Source organism: Diadema setosum, chromosome 4 (genome assembly GCF_964275005.1).
Source record: "Diadema setosum chromosome 4, eeDiaSeto1, whole genome shotgun sequence".
In the NCBI taxonomy this organism is placed as follows: Eukaryota; Metazoa; Echinodermata; class Echinoidea; order Diadematoida; family Diadematidae; genus Diadema; species Diadema setosum.
Genome location: NC_092688.1, coordinates 46,774,625 through 46,793,553, shown reverse-complemented (window position 1 = coordinate 46,793,553; position 18,929 = coordinate 46,774,625). Strand labels below are relative to the sequence as shown.

Sequence of the window (18,929 nt, the reverse complement as noted above, 5' to 3'; positions counted from 1 at the left end):
GTCAACATCGGACTCCAAACTCACTGCCGGCATTGACCTCATTGTCCACTTCCACCATGACCCGCCCCTCCCCTCCGGCCTGCTTGCCCATCATCTGGGTGCTCAGTAGCTTGCTGACCGAAGGGGCGGGCAGCTGAAGACTTCGCCTCCCAAACCTGGCCGGGTCTCTGTCCGCCAAACCCTTGACGGGGAAAAGATAATAGCAAAAGAAGTTGTCAAGTGACTACGAATTACATTCTTTGCACAAAATATTCTACAATAATTTACCTTTCCATTACCTAGACTGAAAACTAACTGTGATTAGTTAGATAATACACTATGTCTTCATTTTCACTTATGTGCAAACTGTGAGACATGTGTCACAATTTATGTGAAATGAATGACTCTCAGTGAATATAAGAATCATTATCACCTCTCTCTATGAAATGTAAAACATCTGAAAGATTGAACCATGGCAGAAGCATTATTTAGATGTTAATGGCTATCTAGAGACAAGCCATTCTTAAGATGAACTATGCAGTGCAAATGCCCGATGACATATGGTGAGTCATAGTACCTTGATTATCACTTATGCCCCCCCCCCCAAAAAAAAAAAAAAATAAAAAAATAAAAAAAATAAAAAAAAATGTATATCTAAATAAAAAAAAATATGTGTCATACGTTTAATTATAATTTTCCCACTAGTTTTCTTGGGATTACTTGGGATATGCACCCCCCAAAAAACATTCCAAATCAAGATTCTGTAAGTTACGTCGTGTGCCAATCATTGCCAAAGTACTAGTACAATGTATAATGAACGATACACAATGGAATGCACTTTTTCCTGCACCGAGAATAACTCAAACGTTTCCCTGAAATGGTTCTAGGGCAATTACCCCCTTGACAATTATCCCAGACCCTTGCCCTGACCATAACCCTTATCCTGATCCTGAACCTAGTCCTAACCCTAACCCAAACTCTAACCCTAAATCTAACCCATACCCTAATCTTTACTCTGGGTAATTGCCCTGATACACCCCGAAATGTCTTTTTGTTAACTGTATTGATAAAGTAATATTTGATGGAGAAAATAAAAGGGAAAAAGGGTCAATGTCTTTTGGGTGAGAGCCCCACGCATTTCTAGGCCATACTCACAGGCACTCCAGCGGGAGTGGCCCGAGCAGCGGCAGCAGCAGCAGCAGCAGCCGAGGCAGCCGCAGCCGCTGCCGCTGCCCTGCCAGACCCAGGGGGCCTTCCTCTGGCCCTCTTCACCACGGGTGGGGCCGAGCCAGCGGTGGCAGTGGGTGCTGGGGTGACCGCTGGTGCAGCGAGGGGCGTCGCCGCCGCCGCCGCAGCAGCAGCAGCGGCTGCGGCTGCAGTGGCTGTGGCGCTACTACGCATCGGCTCTGGTTCCTTGCGGCGTGGAATGTGGACGGTAACAGGCGTCACAGAAAGAGTCTCCTTCTGGAAAGATGTTGCGGTTTCAGTCCTGCAGGATTGCAGCAAATTAGGATGGAGAAATGTCAAGTCTTGCTCTGGTTGGTGAAGTCACTTCATGACACAAACTGCTTCTTCCTAGTCAACTTCAATCCCGTCAATCATTGGTAACGTATTAGCATTTAAAAATGTAGACAACTCTAACCCCTTAATACTGTCATCACCGAGTTGCATCCAGGGCCATGATCCCAACCCACCACTGCCACGTTTACTCAGAGACAAAAGATAAATGATAGTAGTTGATTCAAGCAAAAGCTTTCCTAACAGGCGGACAAAGGAAATTGGAACGTTAGGGGAATACCCAAACAATGGAATCAGTCAAGCATATAATTCACAACCTGTCAAAAGAAATAGCCATAGAAAGTGACTGTATGCTCAGTGTGGGAACAAGTACATATGACACCTCACCATGTTATTGGAATGTGGCATTCCAACAGAAAAGAATCAATATGAACATGAACCCTTCAAGATTGAGTAATGAAGAAAGAACAAGCATACTACATTATCACTACTATCCAGTGCATAGGCCTATATTGCAAAGGAATAAATGTCACAATTTTGGATATTCCTTAGGAGCAAAAATATCAGACGTTATTTCTTATGGTAGCAATACATCATTATTCCAACATGGACTGGTCATGGACACTAACTAAAGTCATGAAAGGGAGGGGGATTTATCTAGCCCAAAATGTCAGTATTCTAAATTTGAGTACCATGGGATTACAACGAGCCAAATTTCTCAAATTATGCCATCTTGTGTGAATTCCTACCTAGTGGGCTGAGTGACCACCTTGGCCCTCTCCGTGAACCTGGAGTCCAGCGCTGATGTGGCCTGATGGTCAAAACAAACGCCACAGAACAAAACAAAACAAATCATTTAATCATTTTACATATGGTACATCCTGTATATGTACGATGCAGACTGTTAATATCTTCTCTCCATTCAACACTTGCAAAAACTGATTAAGAAATATATCAAGTTGTCCGGTTTCAGCAAGATTTTTGGATACATTATTTTTGTTCCTGTCTACAGCATGCCTCTCCAAATTCAGATTCAGATTCAGATTTATTCAACACTTTCAGTAAAAAACAAACAAACAAGAGAATACAGAAAATTGACAACACCATAAAAACAAGAAAAGAATGATCACAATAAGCATCAGTACGAAAATACAATACATGTACATTTGAAAGTGTTCGGAGACAGACAGAAAGGCTATGCCTTATATAAAAGTCCTGTCCCCATACTATTTCATTCATAAGATATTAAAGTATTGAATGAAAACATTTCTTTATGAGTTAATACACACATACATACGCGCACACACACATACACACACTGACATATTTTACAAGAAGAAAGTTTATCACACCATTTCGGCATACTGATTTAAAACATGCAATCTTAATTTTCTCTTAAACACATTCAGCGATGAACTCTGTCTTATTTCGACCGGAATAGCATTCCAAATTTTGGGTCCATTAAAAAATATAGAATTATATGATGGCATAGTTCTGGCATAAGGCAATGTAAATCTATCTTTGATTCTCATATCATATCTTCTATTATCACTCATTTGAAAATAGTTCATCAAACATTTTGGAAGCATCTTCCTAAAGCATAAGTACATAAAAATTGCACTTTGATAATAATATATATCATTAGATTTTAAGATCTTCAGATTAAAAAATATAGGCGATGTATGGGCAAGAAAATCACAGTGATGAATAATACGGACCAGCTTTTTCTGCAATAAAAACAATCTCCTGGCATTGGTCACACCTGAGTTTGCCCAAGCTATTGCACAGTAGTTTAGATGAGGTAATACGAGAGTATTATAAAGAAGAAGCAACACCTTTCTTGACAGAAATCGCAATTTATAAAATATCCCTACATTTTTTGACAATCTATTGCAGACGACACCAGTATGTTCGTTCCAATTAAGTTTGTTATCAATTGTCACACCAAGGAATTTGATCGAACAAACTTGGTCAAAATTCAAATCTTTAACTACAATCTTAATATCGTTGATATCTATCTGTCTTTTCGTGAATACCATATAATTTGTTTTCTTTGCATTAAGAACAAGTTTATTACAGTCTAACCAATCAAAAAATTTCAGAAATTCTTTATTAAAATCATTTTGAAGTACAACTGGATCTCTACCCTTCATGAACATACTGGTGTCGTCCGCAAACATTATCAATTGCAAAGAATCTGAAACATTGCACATATCATTTATATATAACAAAAAAAGCAAAGGACCAAGGATAGATCCTTGTGGCACACCACATCTTATTGTCATCATATCAGATTCAATATCACCATACACAACATATTGCTTTCTTCCACTTAAATAGCTATCAAACCATTGTAGGTTTACTCCTCTTACACCATACAAATTAAGCTTTTGCAATAAAATTGAATGGTTTAATGAATCAAAGGCTTTACTCAAATCTAAAAAAAGACCAATCATTATTTCTTTATCATCAAAAGCGTCAGCGACCTTGTGTATAAATTCAACAATGGCAGAAGATGTAGAATGTCCAGCTCGGAAGCCAAATTGCTTATTACTAATTATATTGCACTTTTCCAAAAAAAACAGATAAACGATTATACACACATTTTTCTAATATCTTTGAGAAAAGAGGAAGAATAGATATAGGGCGATAATTACTAACTTCTTCTTTTGACCCTCCCTTATAAATTGGAATGACCTTAGCAATTTTCATTTGATCTGGAACAATGCCCGAAGTAAAAGATAAATTAATAATTGAACTCAGTGGATAACATAAAATATGAATAACTTTTTTCAATATCATAACATTAACATTATCAAAACCAGGACTCTTATTATTCTTAAATTTAGAAACAATGTCAATAACTTCTTTCGGGGTACATGGCAAAAAGAAAAGAGTAGATTGGTTTTTGTTCACATACCGCAAAAAATCACCAGTGCCTCGACATTTTGCGGCTAAACTTGGACCAATATTAATAAAAAAATCATTAAAAATGTTACTTATTGCATGCTCTTCAGTGACAATACTGTTATTGCACTTGATTGAGGTTGGTAAAGTTTTCTTAGACCCAGAGCCTAGTATCCCATGTATGATATTCCAAGTTATCTTCATATTTCCTGCAGCACCTTCAAATTTCTTTGCAAAATACAATCTTTTAGCTTCTTTAATTTTCTGTGTCACTTTATTTCTCAATATCTTATACTTATCATACATATCTTTACTATATTTTTTCTTACATCTCTTATACAAACAATATTTCTTATTACATAATTTTCTTAACGATTTATCAAACCATGGCTTATTTCTAAACTTCTTTTTCAGGACTCTCGTAGTTGAAAAACACAAATCAGAAATATACATAAACTTTTCCAAAAAAGCATCATAAGATACATTTACATCATTATCATAAACATTCCAACGAGAATTCTGCATCTCAGTAATAAAACGAGCAATACTTTCTTCATTCATAACACGTTTCATCTTAATATCAGGCTTCTTATTTTGGCGTAAAGATACATTGGATATTGCAAAAATCGGGAAATGATCACTAATGTCTGCTACAATGACACCTGAGAAGACATCTTCAAGGTCATTTGTTAGAATGTTATCTATCAAAGTAGCTGAATTACTGGTGATGCGTGTTGGACTATGGATCAAAGGATAAACACTATTTGTCATACAAATATCAAGAAAGTTATTTACATTCTGAGAAAATGAAACATTAAATAAATTTAAATTATAATCCCCTAGAAGATAAAATAATTTCTTTTCTTTATTTACAGCTCTCAAAATTTCTTCTAAAACATCATTAAATAATTGCACAGATTGATCAGGTGGACGGTATACAACACCAACTATTATATTTCTATCAGTATTCTGTATCTCAACAAATACAGATTCCATGTGCAAGGTATTTACATCTAAATCTGGCCTTAGTTTAAAATTCAGAATATTATTTATGTATAATCCGACTCCTCCTCCTCTTTTTGTTTCTCTTCCTTTTGTAATAAAAACATAATTATCAATATCAAAAAATGAATCATTGTTTCTCAGCCACGTTTCAGAAATACATATCACTGAAAATTCCACATTCAACATATTAAGTAAGGTTAACATACCGTCAAAGTTTTTGTTTAAGCTTCGACAATTGCAATGAAAAATAGAGAACATATTTGATGACACAATATCTTGATTATTGAATTCATTTGGGGTATAAAAGGAATGAGAAGGCTCAATTACATGGTCATCGCTGTGAATCGGAGATAAATATTCAGAAATTCTTTCAATATTGCACGAACTAAGTGATTGCTGATATCTTTCTATGTCAGTCATCATCAAACATTTCAATGCACACATGCACACTCACACACACCATATACAAATAAATAAAAAATGTAGGAAATTATAGATACATACAATCAAAACATACAGAAATATAGTTATAAACAACAATCAAAATGGCATATTGGACCCTGGAGATAAATTCTTTTTGCTTATATATTAACCTTTTATGTGTATTTCATATTAACAAATAATAGCACAAGTTAGAAAATAATTTATATATATATATACCTGTAAATTATGAAATGTTGAAGCAGTGCTATGTGCCTTTACAGTAGATCAAGGTCTCTTTTCGAGTGGATCACCTTTTTCACCATCCCCCCAGCTTCTGTGGTCATTGAAACGTAGATCCGACCATCCATCGTCCAGGCATGCTTGATGTTGCTATCGGGGGCCTTCATCTTGGAGAACGCCTCCCAGAGCAGAGCTCTCCTCAAGTCTGTCAAGTCCTCAAACATGCTGATGCCTTTGTGCTTCCCTTTGGCATCCTTGAGCTTCTTCCTGTGCCTGAAGAGCATCTGCCGGTACCTGTACGAGGACAGCTTCACAATGATCGCTCTTGGCTTCTGTGGAGCGCTGTCAGTTGGGGGCTTCTGGCGTCTGATGCGATGGCTCCTGTCGATTGCAGATAGGGGGAGGTCCACACCCATCACTTCCTTGGCGATGCGAAGAATGGTCTCGTCTGTGTTCTCGATGTTGCCCTGGTCAGCCTCAGGAACTCCAAAAAATCTGACACAGTTGCGCCTTGAATATTGTTCCTGATCATCAGTTTTGTTTTTCAGTCGGATCACCTCATTTGCATTTTGTTCCCTCTCACTATTGCCATTGCATGTTATTACTCCATTATTGTTTAAAAATTCAGTTTTCTTTTTAGATGTAATATGTGCTTATAGTTAAACACTTAACAATAAAAATCTCATGAACTTACAGCAGACTGTTCCTTTACATGTCTTTAAGTTTCTTATTTTTGCCTTACTTATGTGTAGCTTGTGTCTGTCTTGCTCTTTACCATGGCCCTGTGTATCTCATTCCATTTCTGTCTGTAATATCCTTCCTAACAATTTCGATATCATTCATACATCTAGCAAGTATGCCGTCATACCAATCATTCATCCATCTACCCATCAATCTATCAATTTATCAGTTTATTATTCCATCTATCCATTCAGCAAACATTTTATCCATCCTGCCATTCTTCCATCTATTGATCCACCACTGCATGTATCAAGTTATCTACCATTTCATTCATTCATCAAGCAAACATTCCTACATATAATCCCTCCATCTAATCAATGCTCTTTCATGCCAATCCTTCATTCATCCATCTGTCCATCTGTTCATCTATCCATCCTGCCACTTATCCATCCATCTATTCGTCAATCCAGCCATCCATCTATTCATTAATCCATCCATCCAGCCATCTATCCATTCACTTATCAATCCATCAACTCAACCATCTATCCATTGATCTTTCATCCATCCCTCCATCAATCTATTCATCCATCCATTCTACCATCCATCCATCTATCCATACTTCATTCATCTTTCCATCCATTCACATATTAATCCATCATCCCAACCATCTACCAATTCATCCATCCATCCATCTTTTAATAATAATAATGAAAATAAAGGACAAAGCTACTATAATGATATACTCTACTGCGCATTACAAAATGACATGCATACAAGAAATGCAAACAGAAAATACATTACTTCAAGAGATGACTTTTTAACCTGGCCTTAAACTCATTAATTGTAACTGCTTGTCTTACAAACAAAGGGAGAGTATTCCATAATTTTGGTGCAGCGTACAAAAATGCCCTGTCACCAAGAGTAACTTTTGATTTCCCCGATAGATATTTCAATAATGTTTGATCCCGTGAACTTCGAAGATGATAAAATGTTTGAAATGATGTTTTTAACTCTACAAGTTCCTGTATGTACACTGTATGTACACTTTTCATCCTTCACACACCCATCCATCCATCAACCCAACCATCTATCCATTCATCATTCATCCATCCATCTATTCATACCTTCTCTGCTCCCATGGCCTCCTCCTGCGGCTTTCCATTCTCTACCACTTCCTGTTTAATTGGCTTCGTTGACGTCTCGGTACTCTCCTGGAAAGCTCTGCTAGACTCGTCCACAGTCACTGATTCGGTAAATGCCAAGTTTGTGGTGGCCGTGAACGGGGCTGGTGGACCTCTGCAAATAAAATATCAAAATCACACTTTAATTCCCCTCCCCCTTCACATGAAAATTAACCATAACACGCATTTCCAACAGAAATATGCCCAAGTATACTCGGGAGGGACTAGTATTCAACAGGTTAAAAAGTATATTTCTGTTCCTTTAGCTGCTTATGCATTCTGTGGAACTCTGTACACATATCAACAGGATGCTACTATGTTACATGAGTTAATGTGTCTTCTCTAGATACATATATCAACAATTTTGATGTCTCTTTGAAGACAAGCCTCAAGTACACTCAGCCACGTGTCTATGGGAAACTGTGTGTTTAGCAGAATTAGTTTGTCCTCAATGGGTAATGTAATACATATCATGACACAAAGGGCTGCACAGAATTCAGAGGATAACATGCATCATTAAATCACAGCAAAGACCCTTCAGTTTGTGTCAAGAAAAATTATGTGACAGACAGAGCGTTCTCTCTCCTACCACACTTTATCTTTTAAAAGAGAACATGACATGTTTAGATGAATATCATATGACAGCTCCAAACCTATCTGCAACAAAGTTCAGTACAGTTCAAGCAAAGTTTGTATCCTACATCTAGAATTATCTTGGATGTAGAGCACATTGAGAATTCTGTCACATCGGAAGTGCACTACATACCAAAGTATCATTAAATATCTCCATCAAGGAAGGAGGTTATGTTTTCATTGGTGCTTGCTTGTTTGTCTGCATGCAAAATAACTCAAAAGTTGTGAAAGGATTGGAATGAAACTTGCAGGAAAAGTTGATAATGACAAAAGGAACAGATGATTACATTTTGATAGTGATCCATCAATTTTTATGGCTTTTTGAAGGATTTTTTATGTTTTTGCAGATATAGATGGAAATTAGCTGCTTGGCAGAGGTCTGCGCTTTCAGAGTGCTTCTCTCATTAATTCTATTATCATCAAACTATTCATATGATATCAGATTGTCGAACCACTCACAATGGGCCTTCCTGAGGAGCAATGAAGATTGGGGTGATCCTCCGTCTACCGTCTGTCGTTCGTGTCTCTATCTGCTTTCTCTTGACATCCTGGGGGAACAAGAACAAACTATGTAATCACCTCAGACTCTTGTCTTCACATTGCTGCAGAAAACTCAAGAAAATAAAATATCAATACTTGCATTCATTTCATGGACTAGGATAGAATTAGCTTACAGGCATTATTTACCATTTGCAGATGAAACAATGAGAAAAATAGTGATATTTCCTCATGTTTTAGGCTTTACTGCAAAATTTTTATATGGTAAGATGTTTTGTGATACAATTGACCTACACACTAAGCATCAAATGTGATAACTCAAACATTTTCTAAATCACTGCTCCTAAAGGTAAACAATACCTTGAACTTTCTTGACCAACTCATGGCTAGGAATCGGAGATTTGTGATGGGCAAGCGTCTTTCACTTGAGGAGTCATGTACTCTATTGATTTCTTAAGCCACTCAAGCTGCCTTTTGTCAGTCACAGAGACCAGAATAACTCTCATCCTGGCATGGGCCTCTTGACTACAGATTTTCATGAACAAGTTAGTTGGGTTTGTATGTGGAACAATGTAATGAAATACCTTCTCTTTTCTTCACAAGATCATCAATGATTCGGTCTCAAGCATGCATACATAGATTGGGAAATGTATTTTTCAATCCCACAGTAACAACACTGCATGACACCGTCCTGCCCCCCCCCCCCCCCCATTCCATGATGCAAGAAGGTGACCTTGCCTAGGGCTTTGTTAGTGTTTTGGTTTTTGTTGTTGATGTCCGATGTCTTGTTGTCACTTAATACACGTTTCTCTGCAGCCAACAAATTTCTGTATCTTTAAAAATAATTGCTTTCAGTGAACGCATATTACAAGCCATGCTTTATAGCTTCCCCTCTATTTTCAACATTATAAAGTAAAAATCATGCATCCTTGCTCTACAGTCTATCATATCACTGTAATTATACTATATTTTTGCATACTTAGAATACGTACATTTTTTAATTTTTTAGCATGATATGTTTTGTTAGAAAATAAAAATGAATAAATGGAATAAACTTGCAATCCTTTTCACCAAGGGTCCATTTCATGACAGCCTTATGAGACACTTTTTGCTCAAAAGAACACTTATGAAAGACTTCGTGAAGTGAATTTGAAAGTCTCATATATCTACACTTGAGCCACTTTGGCCATTCTGAGATTTATGCAAAGACTTTCATGTGATGACTTCATGAAATGGAGCCCAGTTCAAGTAACCCTTGACCCAATCTGGGGTCAAAGTTCAAACTCACAATTGGTTGGCCCTCCACCACACTGTTAGCAGGAAGGTTCCTCTTGGTGGGTGTACACAGCTTCTTCTGCTGGGCTGCCTGCTCCTCCTTCTGCTTCTGTTGCTGTTGAATCAGCTGCAGCATGGCGGGGTTCTCGATGATAGTGTTCGACGCCAGGTTCGTCGACAGCACCCCCTTGCCGTACAGGCCCTCGTGGATTTTTTTCTGGAAAGGAGAACGGCAAAGTAGATACAATTCAGTTCTATTCAAATTTCTGCATTTCATTCTTCTCCATTTCTCCTGAATTCACTTCGATTCAGTTCAACAGCAAATCGATTCGTTTCACAATGTTACAAAAGTATGATAGAAATTAAGGAAAAAAAAAAATAAATCGTTGTATTGGCGTAACCATCCCGACCCTAAAAATTCCGCCGACCCTATGTTTTTTTGTTATTTTTTTTTGCTATCGATATCAAGTATCTTCTTGACTGCGATCGCGATCGCAAAAAACCCGGAAGTTGAAACGGCTCTGGGGATGTCGGATGTACGAGGGAGAGATCTCGCTAGCATATAGCGCCTCGCATAGCCTCGCTTGGTCAGTACGTCATCTGTTTCCAACACGGACGCGTACTCATTCAATCCCACAGTACACGGACGCGTACTCATTCAGACTGCAATGTATTGTGCACAGTTTTGCCATAGGTTTCTCGTGTGGAGAACTTACACGAATCTGTATATGTGGGACTGTAATAGAGATCGCCGTGTGCGATGAAAAGATCGTACATATGGGTCAATTTGCATCTATCTTATCTAAGTCAAAATAGTAAAATATGAAGTGAAAACATTCAGGATAGGGATTTCAACGTCTTTAAATTCTGTGAAGGGGTATAATTCGAGTATTATCGGCCTCATAAATGATTTTTAGAATAGATGAACACAGCACATACGGTGCAGCAGTTGTAACTGTTTACTGAGCACGAGTTATACACGTAAAATGGAGGTAGCAAAAAAAAAAAAAAAAAAAAAAAAGTCCGCCCGACCGACCCTATTTGAAAATCTCATGTTACGCCAATACAACCTTTTTTTTTTTTTTGCCTAACTGATGAGAAGCAACATCTTAAGACCAAGTGAGACATTTTTGAGGACTATACATCTTATCAACATACGAATGGCACATTTTTTCAACAATTAAACATTATGCATTCACACAAATGACACCCGATATGTGCAGGCTCCCATTCTCTCTTTCTTTGTTTAGATAAGCACAGTGTCCTGTGGAATGTGTAATAGTTGCCTAACACTGTAAATTTCTTTAAATGTACTTCCACAGTAGTGAACATCACTTCCCAGAAGTGAGTAGTCTGTGTTCAAGGCTGGAAGGTGTGTCAGTTTGTCACATCTTTTTTTTTTTCACTCTGCTGAGGAAGAAGGGGACAGAGAGCCACAAGGACAGACCTTTTCCTCTATTGTCAGCTGTCTCCCGATCTCCTCCGTGCCAAACTGGCAGTACGCCACCGTGCCGTCCCAGGAACACGCCAACAAATCCCCACCTGACCTTGACCTGTAGTAACAGCAATGACCCAGTTAGACAACATTAACCAATCAACTCCTTGGGGATTTTTTTTTTTTTTCTGCAGAGATTATCACTTTGTCATTTCAGTGAATTGGCAACACTTGCAGAAAGACTAGATAGAGGTGGGTAAATTTATTACATCTGCTAAATATAAAAAATACATAGATGGACAAATTCTGCCAATTTGAGGAAAAAGCATTTGAATAACTTTAATCTTCTTAAAGGTGTTGGTAATTTAGGGAACAGTAAGAAATTTAGCAATGAAGAGGCTCTACAAAAATTCTGTAACCGAGACAAACACAAATGAACAAGTGTTACTCTATCTTGTGAGAAACAGAAAATGAATTGTAAAAATTAATATTAAAAGATATAAACATCAAGCCACAGAAATGTGACTCTACTGACTTTGACAGGATAAATGCATCCTGCAGTAAATAGCTTATTCATACATTTTGTCTTGCAGCAAGCTGTACTGCATTCTGTTATCAAGTACTGATATATACCTTCCAATGAACATGCAAATCAAACTGCAATCATATTTCTAAATCTTAAATATATACACCATAAATCATATTGCAGGTGCTTCTGAAGTATCCTCGTCTTATCTAATTAGAAAGGCAGAATGTTAGACATGTCTGTGAGAAAAAAACTGACAAAAGTATGAAAGATTTGATAAAAACTCACCATGATACATCCATGACAGAATTTGAAAACAGATCGTGAATGACCACAAGTGGACGCTTCAGTGACGTCATCTGGATGGTAAAAACAACATAATTTTTGCCATCATCAGTCACACTCGTCAAACATAGTCAGCAGAACTACAGAAGACATTACAGAGGAGAAGATGAATAGATTTTCTCTCACAAGACACCTTAGATCACTGATGTCCTTTCACAAACTGCATGGCTCAACTTTCCACTGCATTTCAATCAGTTCATTGAAGCTCCCTTTTCATGCTCCCTTTTAATCACTATTCAATCATACATTTAATTCTAATCTGATTTCATCTGTTACCCAATTCTCCTGAATGTTTCATAAACAGATTCAGTTTTCAGATGATATTCTTTTTTCCTTCTTTTTCCTGCCGTGTCTTTGCTGCACAAGTGGCAGGCAGGCACTACTTGAGTTGTCCTAGTTGTGTAATGCATTCACATTTAAAATTTGAAATGAAGTGTGTAGGTATTCAAAGGGAAACCCTGGGAGCAGTCATAAGATGAGATTTGATTTGTGCTGTTTTGATTAACCCTATTCTAACTGGGCTATTTGAGACCAAGTTTTTACTGGGGGGGGGGGTCAATTTGACCCCCCCTTCAGATCTCGGCTGCCGATCGCGCGATCGCCGCAAAATTTTGCCTGAAAATAGAGCCGGATGTCAACTACAAGATTACATGGTCATACAATAGAAAGATGTTGATTTCATATTTTTTAATAAATTAATTATGCAAATTAACGCATGAAATCATATTTTCACCTATAACTCCATCAAAAAGACTGAAGGATTATTAAATTTTTGTGTCAGAGTTCCTCAAGACACATCAAACAATTTTCTTGTAAAAAAATAGTGCAATCAAAATCATTTTCTTTTGTTTTTTATTGTTTTGTTAATTTCTTATGTATTTTATTGTTTTTTAAATCTTTTGTTTTCTATTGTTTTTTTGCCAAAATTTGTTGGAGGCACTTTTTCAAGCTTATCTACATTAGAATTGATTTATTTCAATGGTTAAAAGTTGAAATAATCTAATTTATATCAATTAAACAAAAAAACACAGTTTGCATTGGATTTGCACACAAAATCATGAATTCGAGCATTTTTCGGGTTGACATGCATATGCAAAACATTGCATAACTTCAGAACGGTGTACCCGGACGTCGCAAATTTGGTCTCAAAATATGCGGGAGACTTCAATGAAAACAGTCATGAAACGACGCGGCAAAATCTTTGCGCGTTGCGGAATCGTGGCGCGAAACGTCGAGGGGGGGGGGTCAATTTGACCCCCCCCCCCCAGTTAGAATAGGGTTAAATCTGTTACTCCCAAACAAATTGGTGAAAAGGAGGCTGTCTTGATTGCAAAAGATGGCTACCATATCTTGCAGAGATTTCACAAAGTACAGATAAAGTTTGAAATCCTCTGAGGAAAAGCATTATACAATATCAATTATCCTAGGGGTGGGTAAACTGCTAATTCTGAAAGCTGAATGACACTTACCCAAATTGATATGGCTCGGTCCCTGCTTCCAATGGCACAGATACTGTAGTTGTGAGCCTGCAGTGCAAACATGTGCATATCCAAAACTTAAATCCTCAGGCAATTTCCCTCACATCTACCTATTCTCTCATCACATCTTTGTGAAAATCCAGATTTATGCTCCTTTCTCCCGCCATTTTACTGGTCTGAAATCTTCAAAATGCAAAGCAAAACCATGTTCTGGTTGGCTTTAACACATAAAGTAGACTCAAACAGATGGTATGATGGAGGTATTATGAGAAAAAAAAAAAAAACCTACCTTAAAATGAGGTAGTTACAAAAATTTATAGTTTCAAGTGTTTTCAGTCAACATTGAGTAGTCAAAACCACATTCGATTATTAACTCTACTACTGTCTTCATTTGATCTTACTCTATTTATCAAAGTCAATTTGATAAATAAATTGTATTTCAAAATCTGAATATACTCACAAGCACTCAACAAAGATCAAGTTCTAACTGGTAAATCTGGGCACATGTAAACTGATTAAACTTTGTTATTAGGCTAAGGAACAGTGTAAATGCTATGATGACAAAATAAATCACATGACACTAACTTTTCTTACTGCAGTGCAATTCTGCAGATGCACAACTAGTAGATCCCTTTCATTGTATCTGAACGTTTGACATTACACATTTTCAACAAAGCAATTCCTCACAATCTAGTGGGTGTGTTACATGGGAATCAATATCTCACTTGGTTAGATAAGACTCACAAAAACTGTCAGTTTAACCTAGAGTAAGAAATACATCTTCACCATAAATGTCTGTTCACATAAAGAGATATGATTCAGACCTCACCTTTATTGAACTCTTCTTGGATGGCTTTGTGAAAATACTATTGTGAAAACGCTGTTAGGAAGAGAAGAATTTACGATAACATTCATTTGTTGCTTACATTTTATGTTGATCTCATCTTCCTGTTTCTACCAGTGACATCTCCATTATTATCTCCATCACTATTACTTTTCACTACTATCATGATCATTATGAGCACTAGCACCACTACCATAAGTATCAATACCAATATCATCATCATCATCATCATCATCATCATCATCATCATCGGCACCAGCAGCATTGTCATTCATCATCTTTGTTGTCATTTCTTGCTGTCATTATCATCATCATTATGATTTTTGCCATACATGTGTTTAACACCTGCAGCATTTATTTTGCGAGTCAATAACATGCATCATCTCTCTCATCATTAGAGCTATCAAGGTCTGTTCTTTTCCCCATCAACAACAAAGGGTTGTCACTGAGACCACACCCAACAGAACTGCCCCCCTCTACCAAACTTTCTCCGCACCCCCTTGGCTCCTTACCACACATGTCACTGCCTTACGATGTCCCACAAAGTCCATGGTGGGCTGCCATCCCTCCCTCTCGATGATCTGCGCGGTGGGACCACGGTTGTTCATGGCATGGGCGGACACCAGGTAGAAACCATCGGGAGACCAGCAGAGCCGGAGGACGTGGGTAGTACCTCCACACTGTAGTGCAGGGGGGACAGTAATAAAGTCATGTTGACTCTTTGCATGGAAAGCAGCATCAGTTAAAAAAAGGAAGTGATTTTAATGTTTTTTCTTTCAGATTTGCCATTGTAAGTTTTGTGTCCTCCTTTAACCTGTTGAAGACTAGTCCTGAGTATACTCGGGCTGGTGTCTGTGGGAAATTTGTGTTAAAGCAAAATCAGTCAATTCTCAAGGGGTTAATATCAACATTAGAAATGACACATATTTTCTTGCTTTGCACATCATCCCACCCATCTCCCTCATAAAAAAGAAAAGACAGAAGAGGAAGATTTATGTGGTACCATGGTAATTCTTTCCTAAGTCTTTATCAACCTCATTGCTGTAAAGTACAAAGACAAACTTATGGATGTTAGCATGTGATTTGATAATGTTACTAGCAACACGTTTAGGTCATATACCGAAAAAAAAGAAGACTACTTGATGATAGGAGTTAACCTGATACACCAAGGTTACATTTTGAAGCCAAGGAAAGAAAAGAATGTTCCATCTTATTACTGTATACACTGAATATTTTGCGAGGATTTTATTTTCGTGAGTCAGGTGCTATTTGTGAAATTAAGGACATGAAAAAATAATGACTCTGATCCTGATATGACTGTGACACACACGTTTACATTTCACCGTTCAGTATAGTACTCCACGATCGCGAATTCAACCACTCACAAAATAGTCGGGAAGTCCCGATTCACGAAAATTTGGACTCGCTAAATATATGGTGTATACAGTACATTGTCTGATGCTTCTCTGTGGAGACCTCACCTCAGCGAATGGTTTGAAGACCGCTGCCTCCTCCTTCCAGTCTGATGTCTTCCAAATCCTCACACTCTTATCATCAGACTTTGTGAAAGAAAAAAATACATCAGAAAGGCATGTCAGTACTATGGATGAATATGAAAGACTTATTTCTTTCCATAGTTTAAATGAAGGAATTGCTTCTATGTCATATTCTTCTGATCACGTCTTCTTGGTATCTCTCTGTTTTTTCTTTTCCTCATTTATATCTGGAGCCCTGAGAGACCCACTGAATCTCCTGAAGCACATAGCATTGCTTGAAATCATACTTCAGTAAAGAATATGTGCATGGTCAGACCATTCATTCTGAACACTCTGGGGAAAGTACTTGCCAGTCAGTTTATATTATCACTTGTTTGCTTTAGTTATCACACATGGCATACCTAAATATCACTGTTTTACAATAACTTCATAAACATTAAACTTCACTGACTTGCTCATTTCATTCAATCCAACTGAAGTGAAACTTTGCCTCTTTGACTTTACACTACTTGTCAAGGTCTAAAATGTTTGATAGTTGGGTGAGAATGATACGGGCATTAAGTTGCCACTTAACCCATAGTGTTTGAGGCAACGTAACGCCTTCTCATTCTCAACCGACGAGTCATGATGCTGTGGAGTCTGTTTTCAGAGTTAACAGAATTTCCTTTTCTGTCCTGCCCTAAACCTTTAATGCATAATATCATTCCAACTTGATAACCCATTTCATATTGTACTAATCACACTGCATAGTGACCTATGCTCTATGAAACTCACCTGTGATGCCACATATTTCCCAATTGGGTCCCATGAAACACCTTTGACCAATCCAGAGTGACCTTTCAGCACGGTTATCATTTCTGAACAAGGCATTGAGACAAAGAAATATCAGCACTGGTTGTGGTTATGAAACAAAGTAAACATCATGCATTTCTAGGTATATGGACTGATGATAATAAATGCTGTCTTTTCTGTCTTTCTTTTTTAAAGCAAAGGCGTACTGTACTGCACAACAACAATTTACAAAGCCTCAGTTTATCTTTCTCAGTTTATATCCTAAAATATGCTGAAGAATAACTTTTAAAGAGCGGCATTTAAAGCGCAGATATGTGCAACACTTTTAAGAGAAAAAAAGTAAACTCTCAGGGGTTTAATAGGGAAAGATGATAATGCTTGTCATCATGAATTCTGACATGATCATTTAAAGGCACGTGGTCCTGGTGGTTTAGTCAAATGCGTACGTGGACGCACGGCGTAAGTTTCCTATAGAGACCTACGCTATCGACTCCTCTTTCGCGCTTACGGTGTGACTTGTCATCATGAATTCTGACATGATCATTTAAAGGCACGTGGTCCTGGTGGTTTAGTCAAATGCGTACGTGGACGCACGGCGTAAGTTTCCTTTAGAGACCTACGCTATCGACTCCTCTTTCGCGCTTACGGTGTGACCCATTTCCCCTGAGTCCGAAGATGTCCGATCCACTGTAGTCAGTGGTCCAATCACAGTTTGACTCATTTGGCTGAGGGGTAGGACAGCTTTAGCAAACTTCTTTTGTGATGTCATAATAAGAAGCACATATGCACGCACCCTGGCATTACTACAGACTGCATGATGCGCAGAGAAGACAACAAAGGCAACGTTACTTAGTAACACCTACGCACTCTACTCTTGATGACAGCTCAACTTCGGCAATATTCGTATCAATGCTAACGGTGATCGGCAGTATCATTAACAGCGCCCTCTACACTACCGGGACTATGCGCCTTTAAATTACATGCAGACAACAACAACTATATAACTAGCTTCACTGTCTGAAGCCCAGAGCCAGTGGATGAGCTTGTCTTCCTTACCTCCAAATTTGGCGGCATTCCATATGATGACCGAGTTATCGATGCTACATGAAGCTAGCCACAGGTCATGCGGTGACCATGCCACATCCAGGATATCTGCACATGGCATAAAAAAGAAAGAAAACAGGACATCACCACTTCCATTTTCTTTTTCTTTATTTCAAATCTAAGGCTATTAATAGTTCTTTGGGAAATCAGCAGAAAAAAAAATGAAGAGTTTTCCAAACTTGTGAGATCTAGATAAAAATATGGATGAAGACCCGATATAAAACTTGTGCTATAGCAATTTCTTCTCTGATTGTGCAATATACAAACCATAATGTCCGACCAAACATGTCAGCTCTAATAAAGGACCGAAAGATATCATCACACCAGATCCACATGCCCATATTCATGTCAGTACTTTGTTAGCACAGTCCATCTCAAACCAGTTCATATCAAGGCAGGATCAAACTAGCTTAGATGGGTCTCCCGACAAGGTGCATGTTCCCTGATGGAGCATCACATGAAGGGAACATCACATGAAGGAAGCCATACATGAATATGCAGCGAATCCACAACAGGTGATACTTAGATATTGTCAAATAGTTTCCTCTCTACTCCAGGCCAATGTTTTG

The 18,929-nt window shown here is 37.9% G+C and overlaps 1 protein-coding gene across 1 annotated transcript in view; it reads right to left on the bottom strand.

The window, feature by feature from the left end:
- Positions 1–18,929, bottom strand: part of LOC140227359 (protein HIRA-like) — a 34,603-nt gene that overhangs the window by 7,040 nt on the left and 8,634 nt on the right. The window contains 16 exon segments of the mRNA XM_072307771.1: positions 25–181; positions 1,135–1,346; positions 1,377–1,468; positions 2,247–2,308; positions 4,953–4,955; positions 7,878–8,049; positions 9,027–9,115; positions 10,354–10,557; positions 11,788–11,893; positions 12,590–12,660; positions 14,116–14,172; positions 14,954–15,004; positions 15,481–15,648; positions 16,450–16,527; positions 17,239–17,321; positions 18,313–18,408. Coding sequence (XP_072163872.1) covers positions 25–181; positions 1,135–1,346; positions 1,377–1,468; positions 2,247–2,308; positions 4,953–4,955; positions 7,878–8,049; positions 9,027–9,115; positions 10,354–10,557; positions 11,788–11,893; positions 12,590–12,660; positions 14,116–14,172; positions 14,954–15,004; positions 15,481–15,648; positions 16,450–16,527; positions 17,239–17,321; positions 18,313–18,408 — 1,701 coding nt within the window.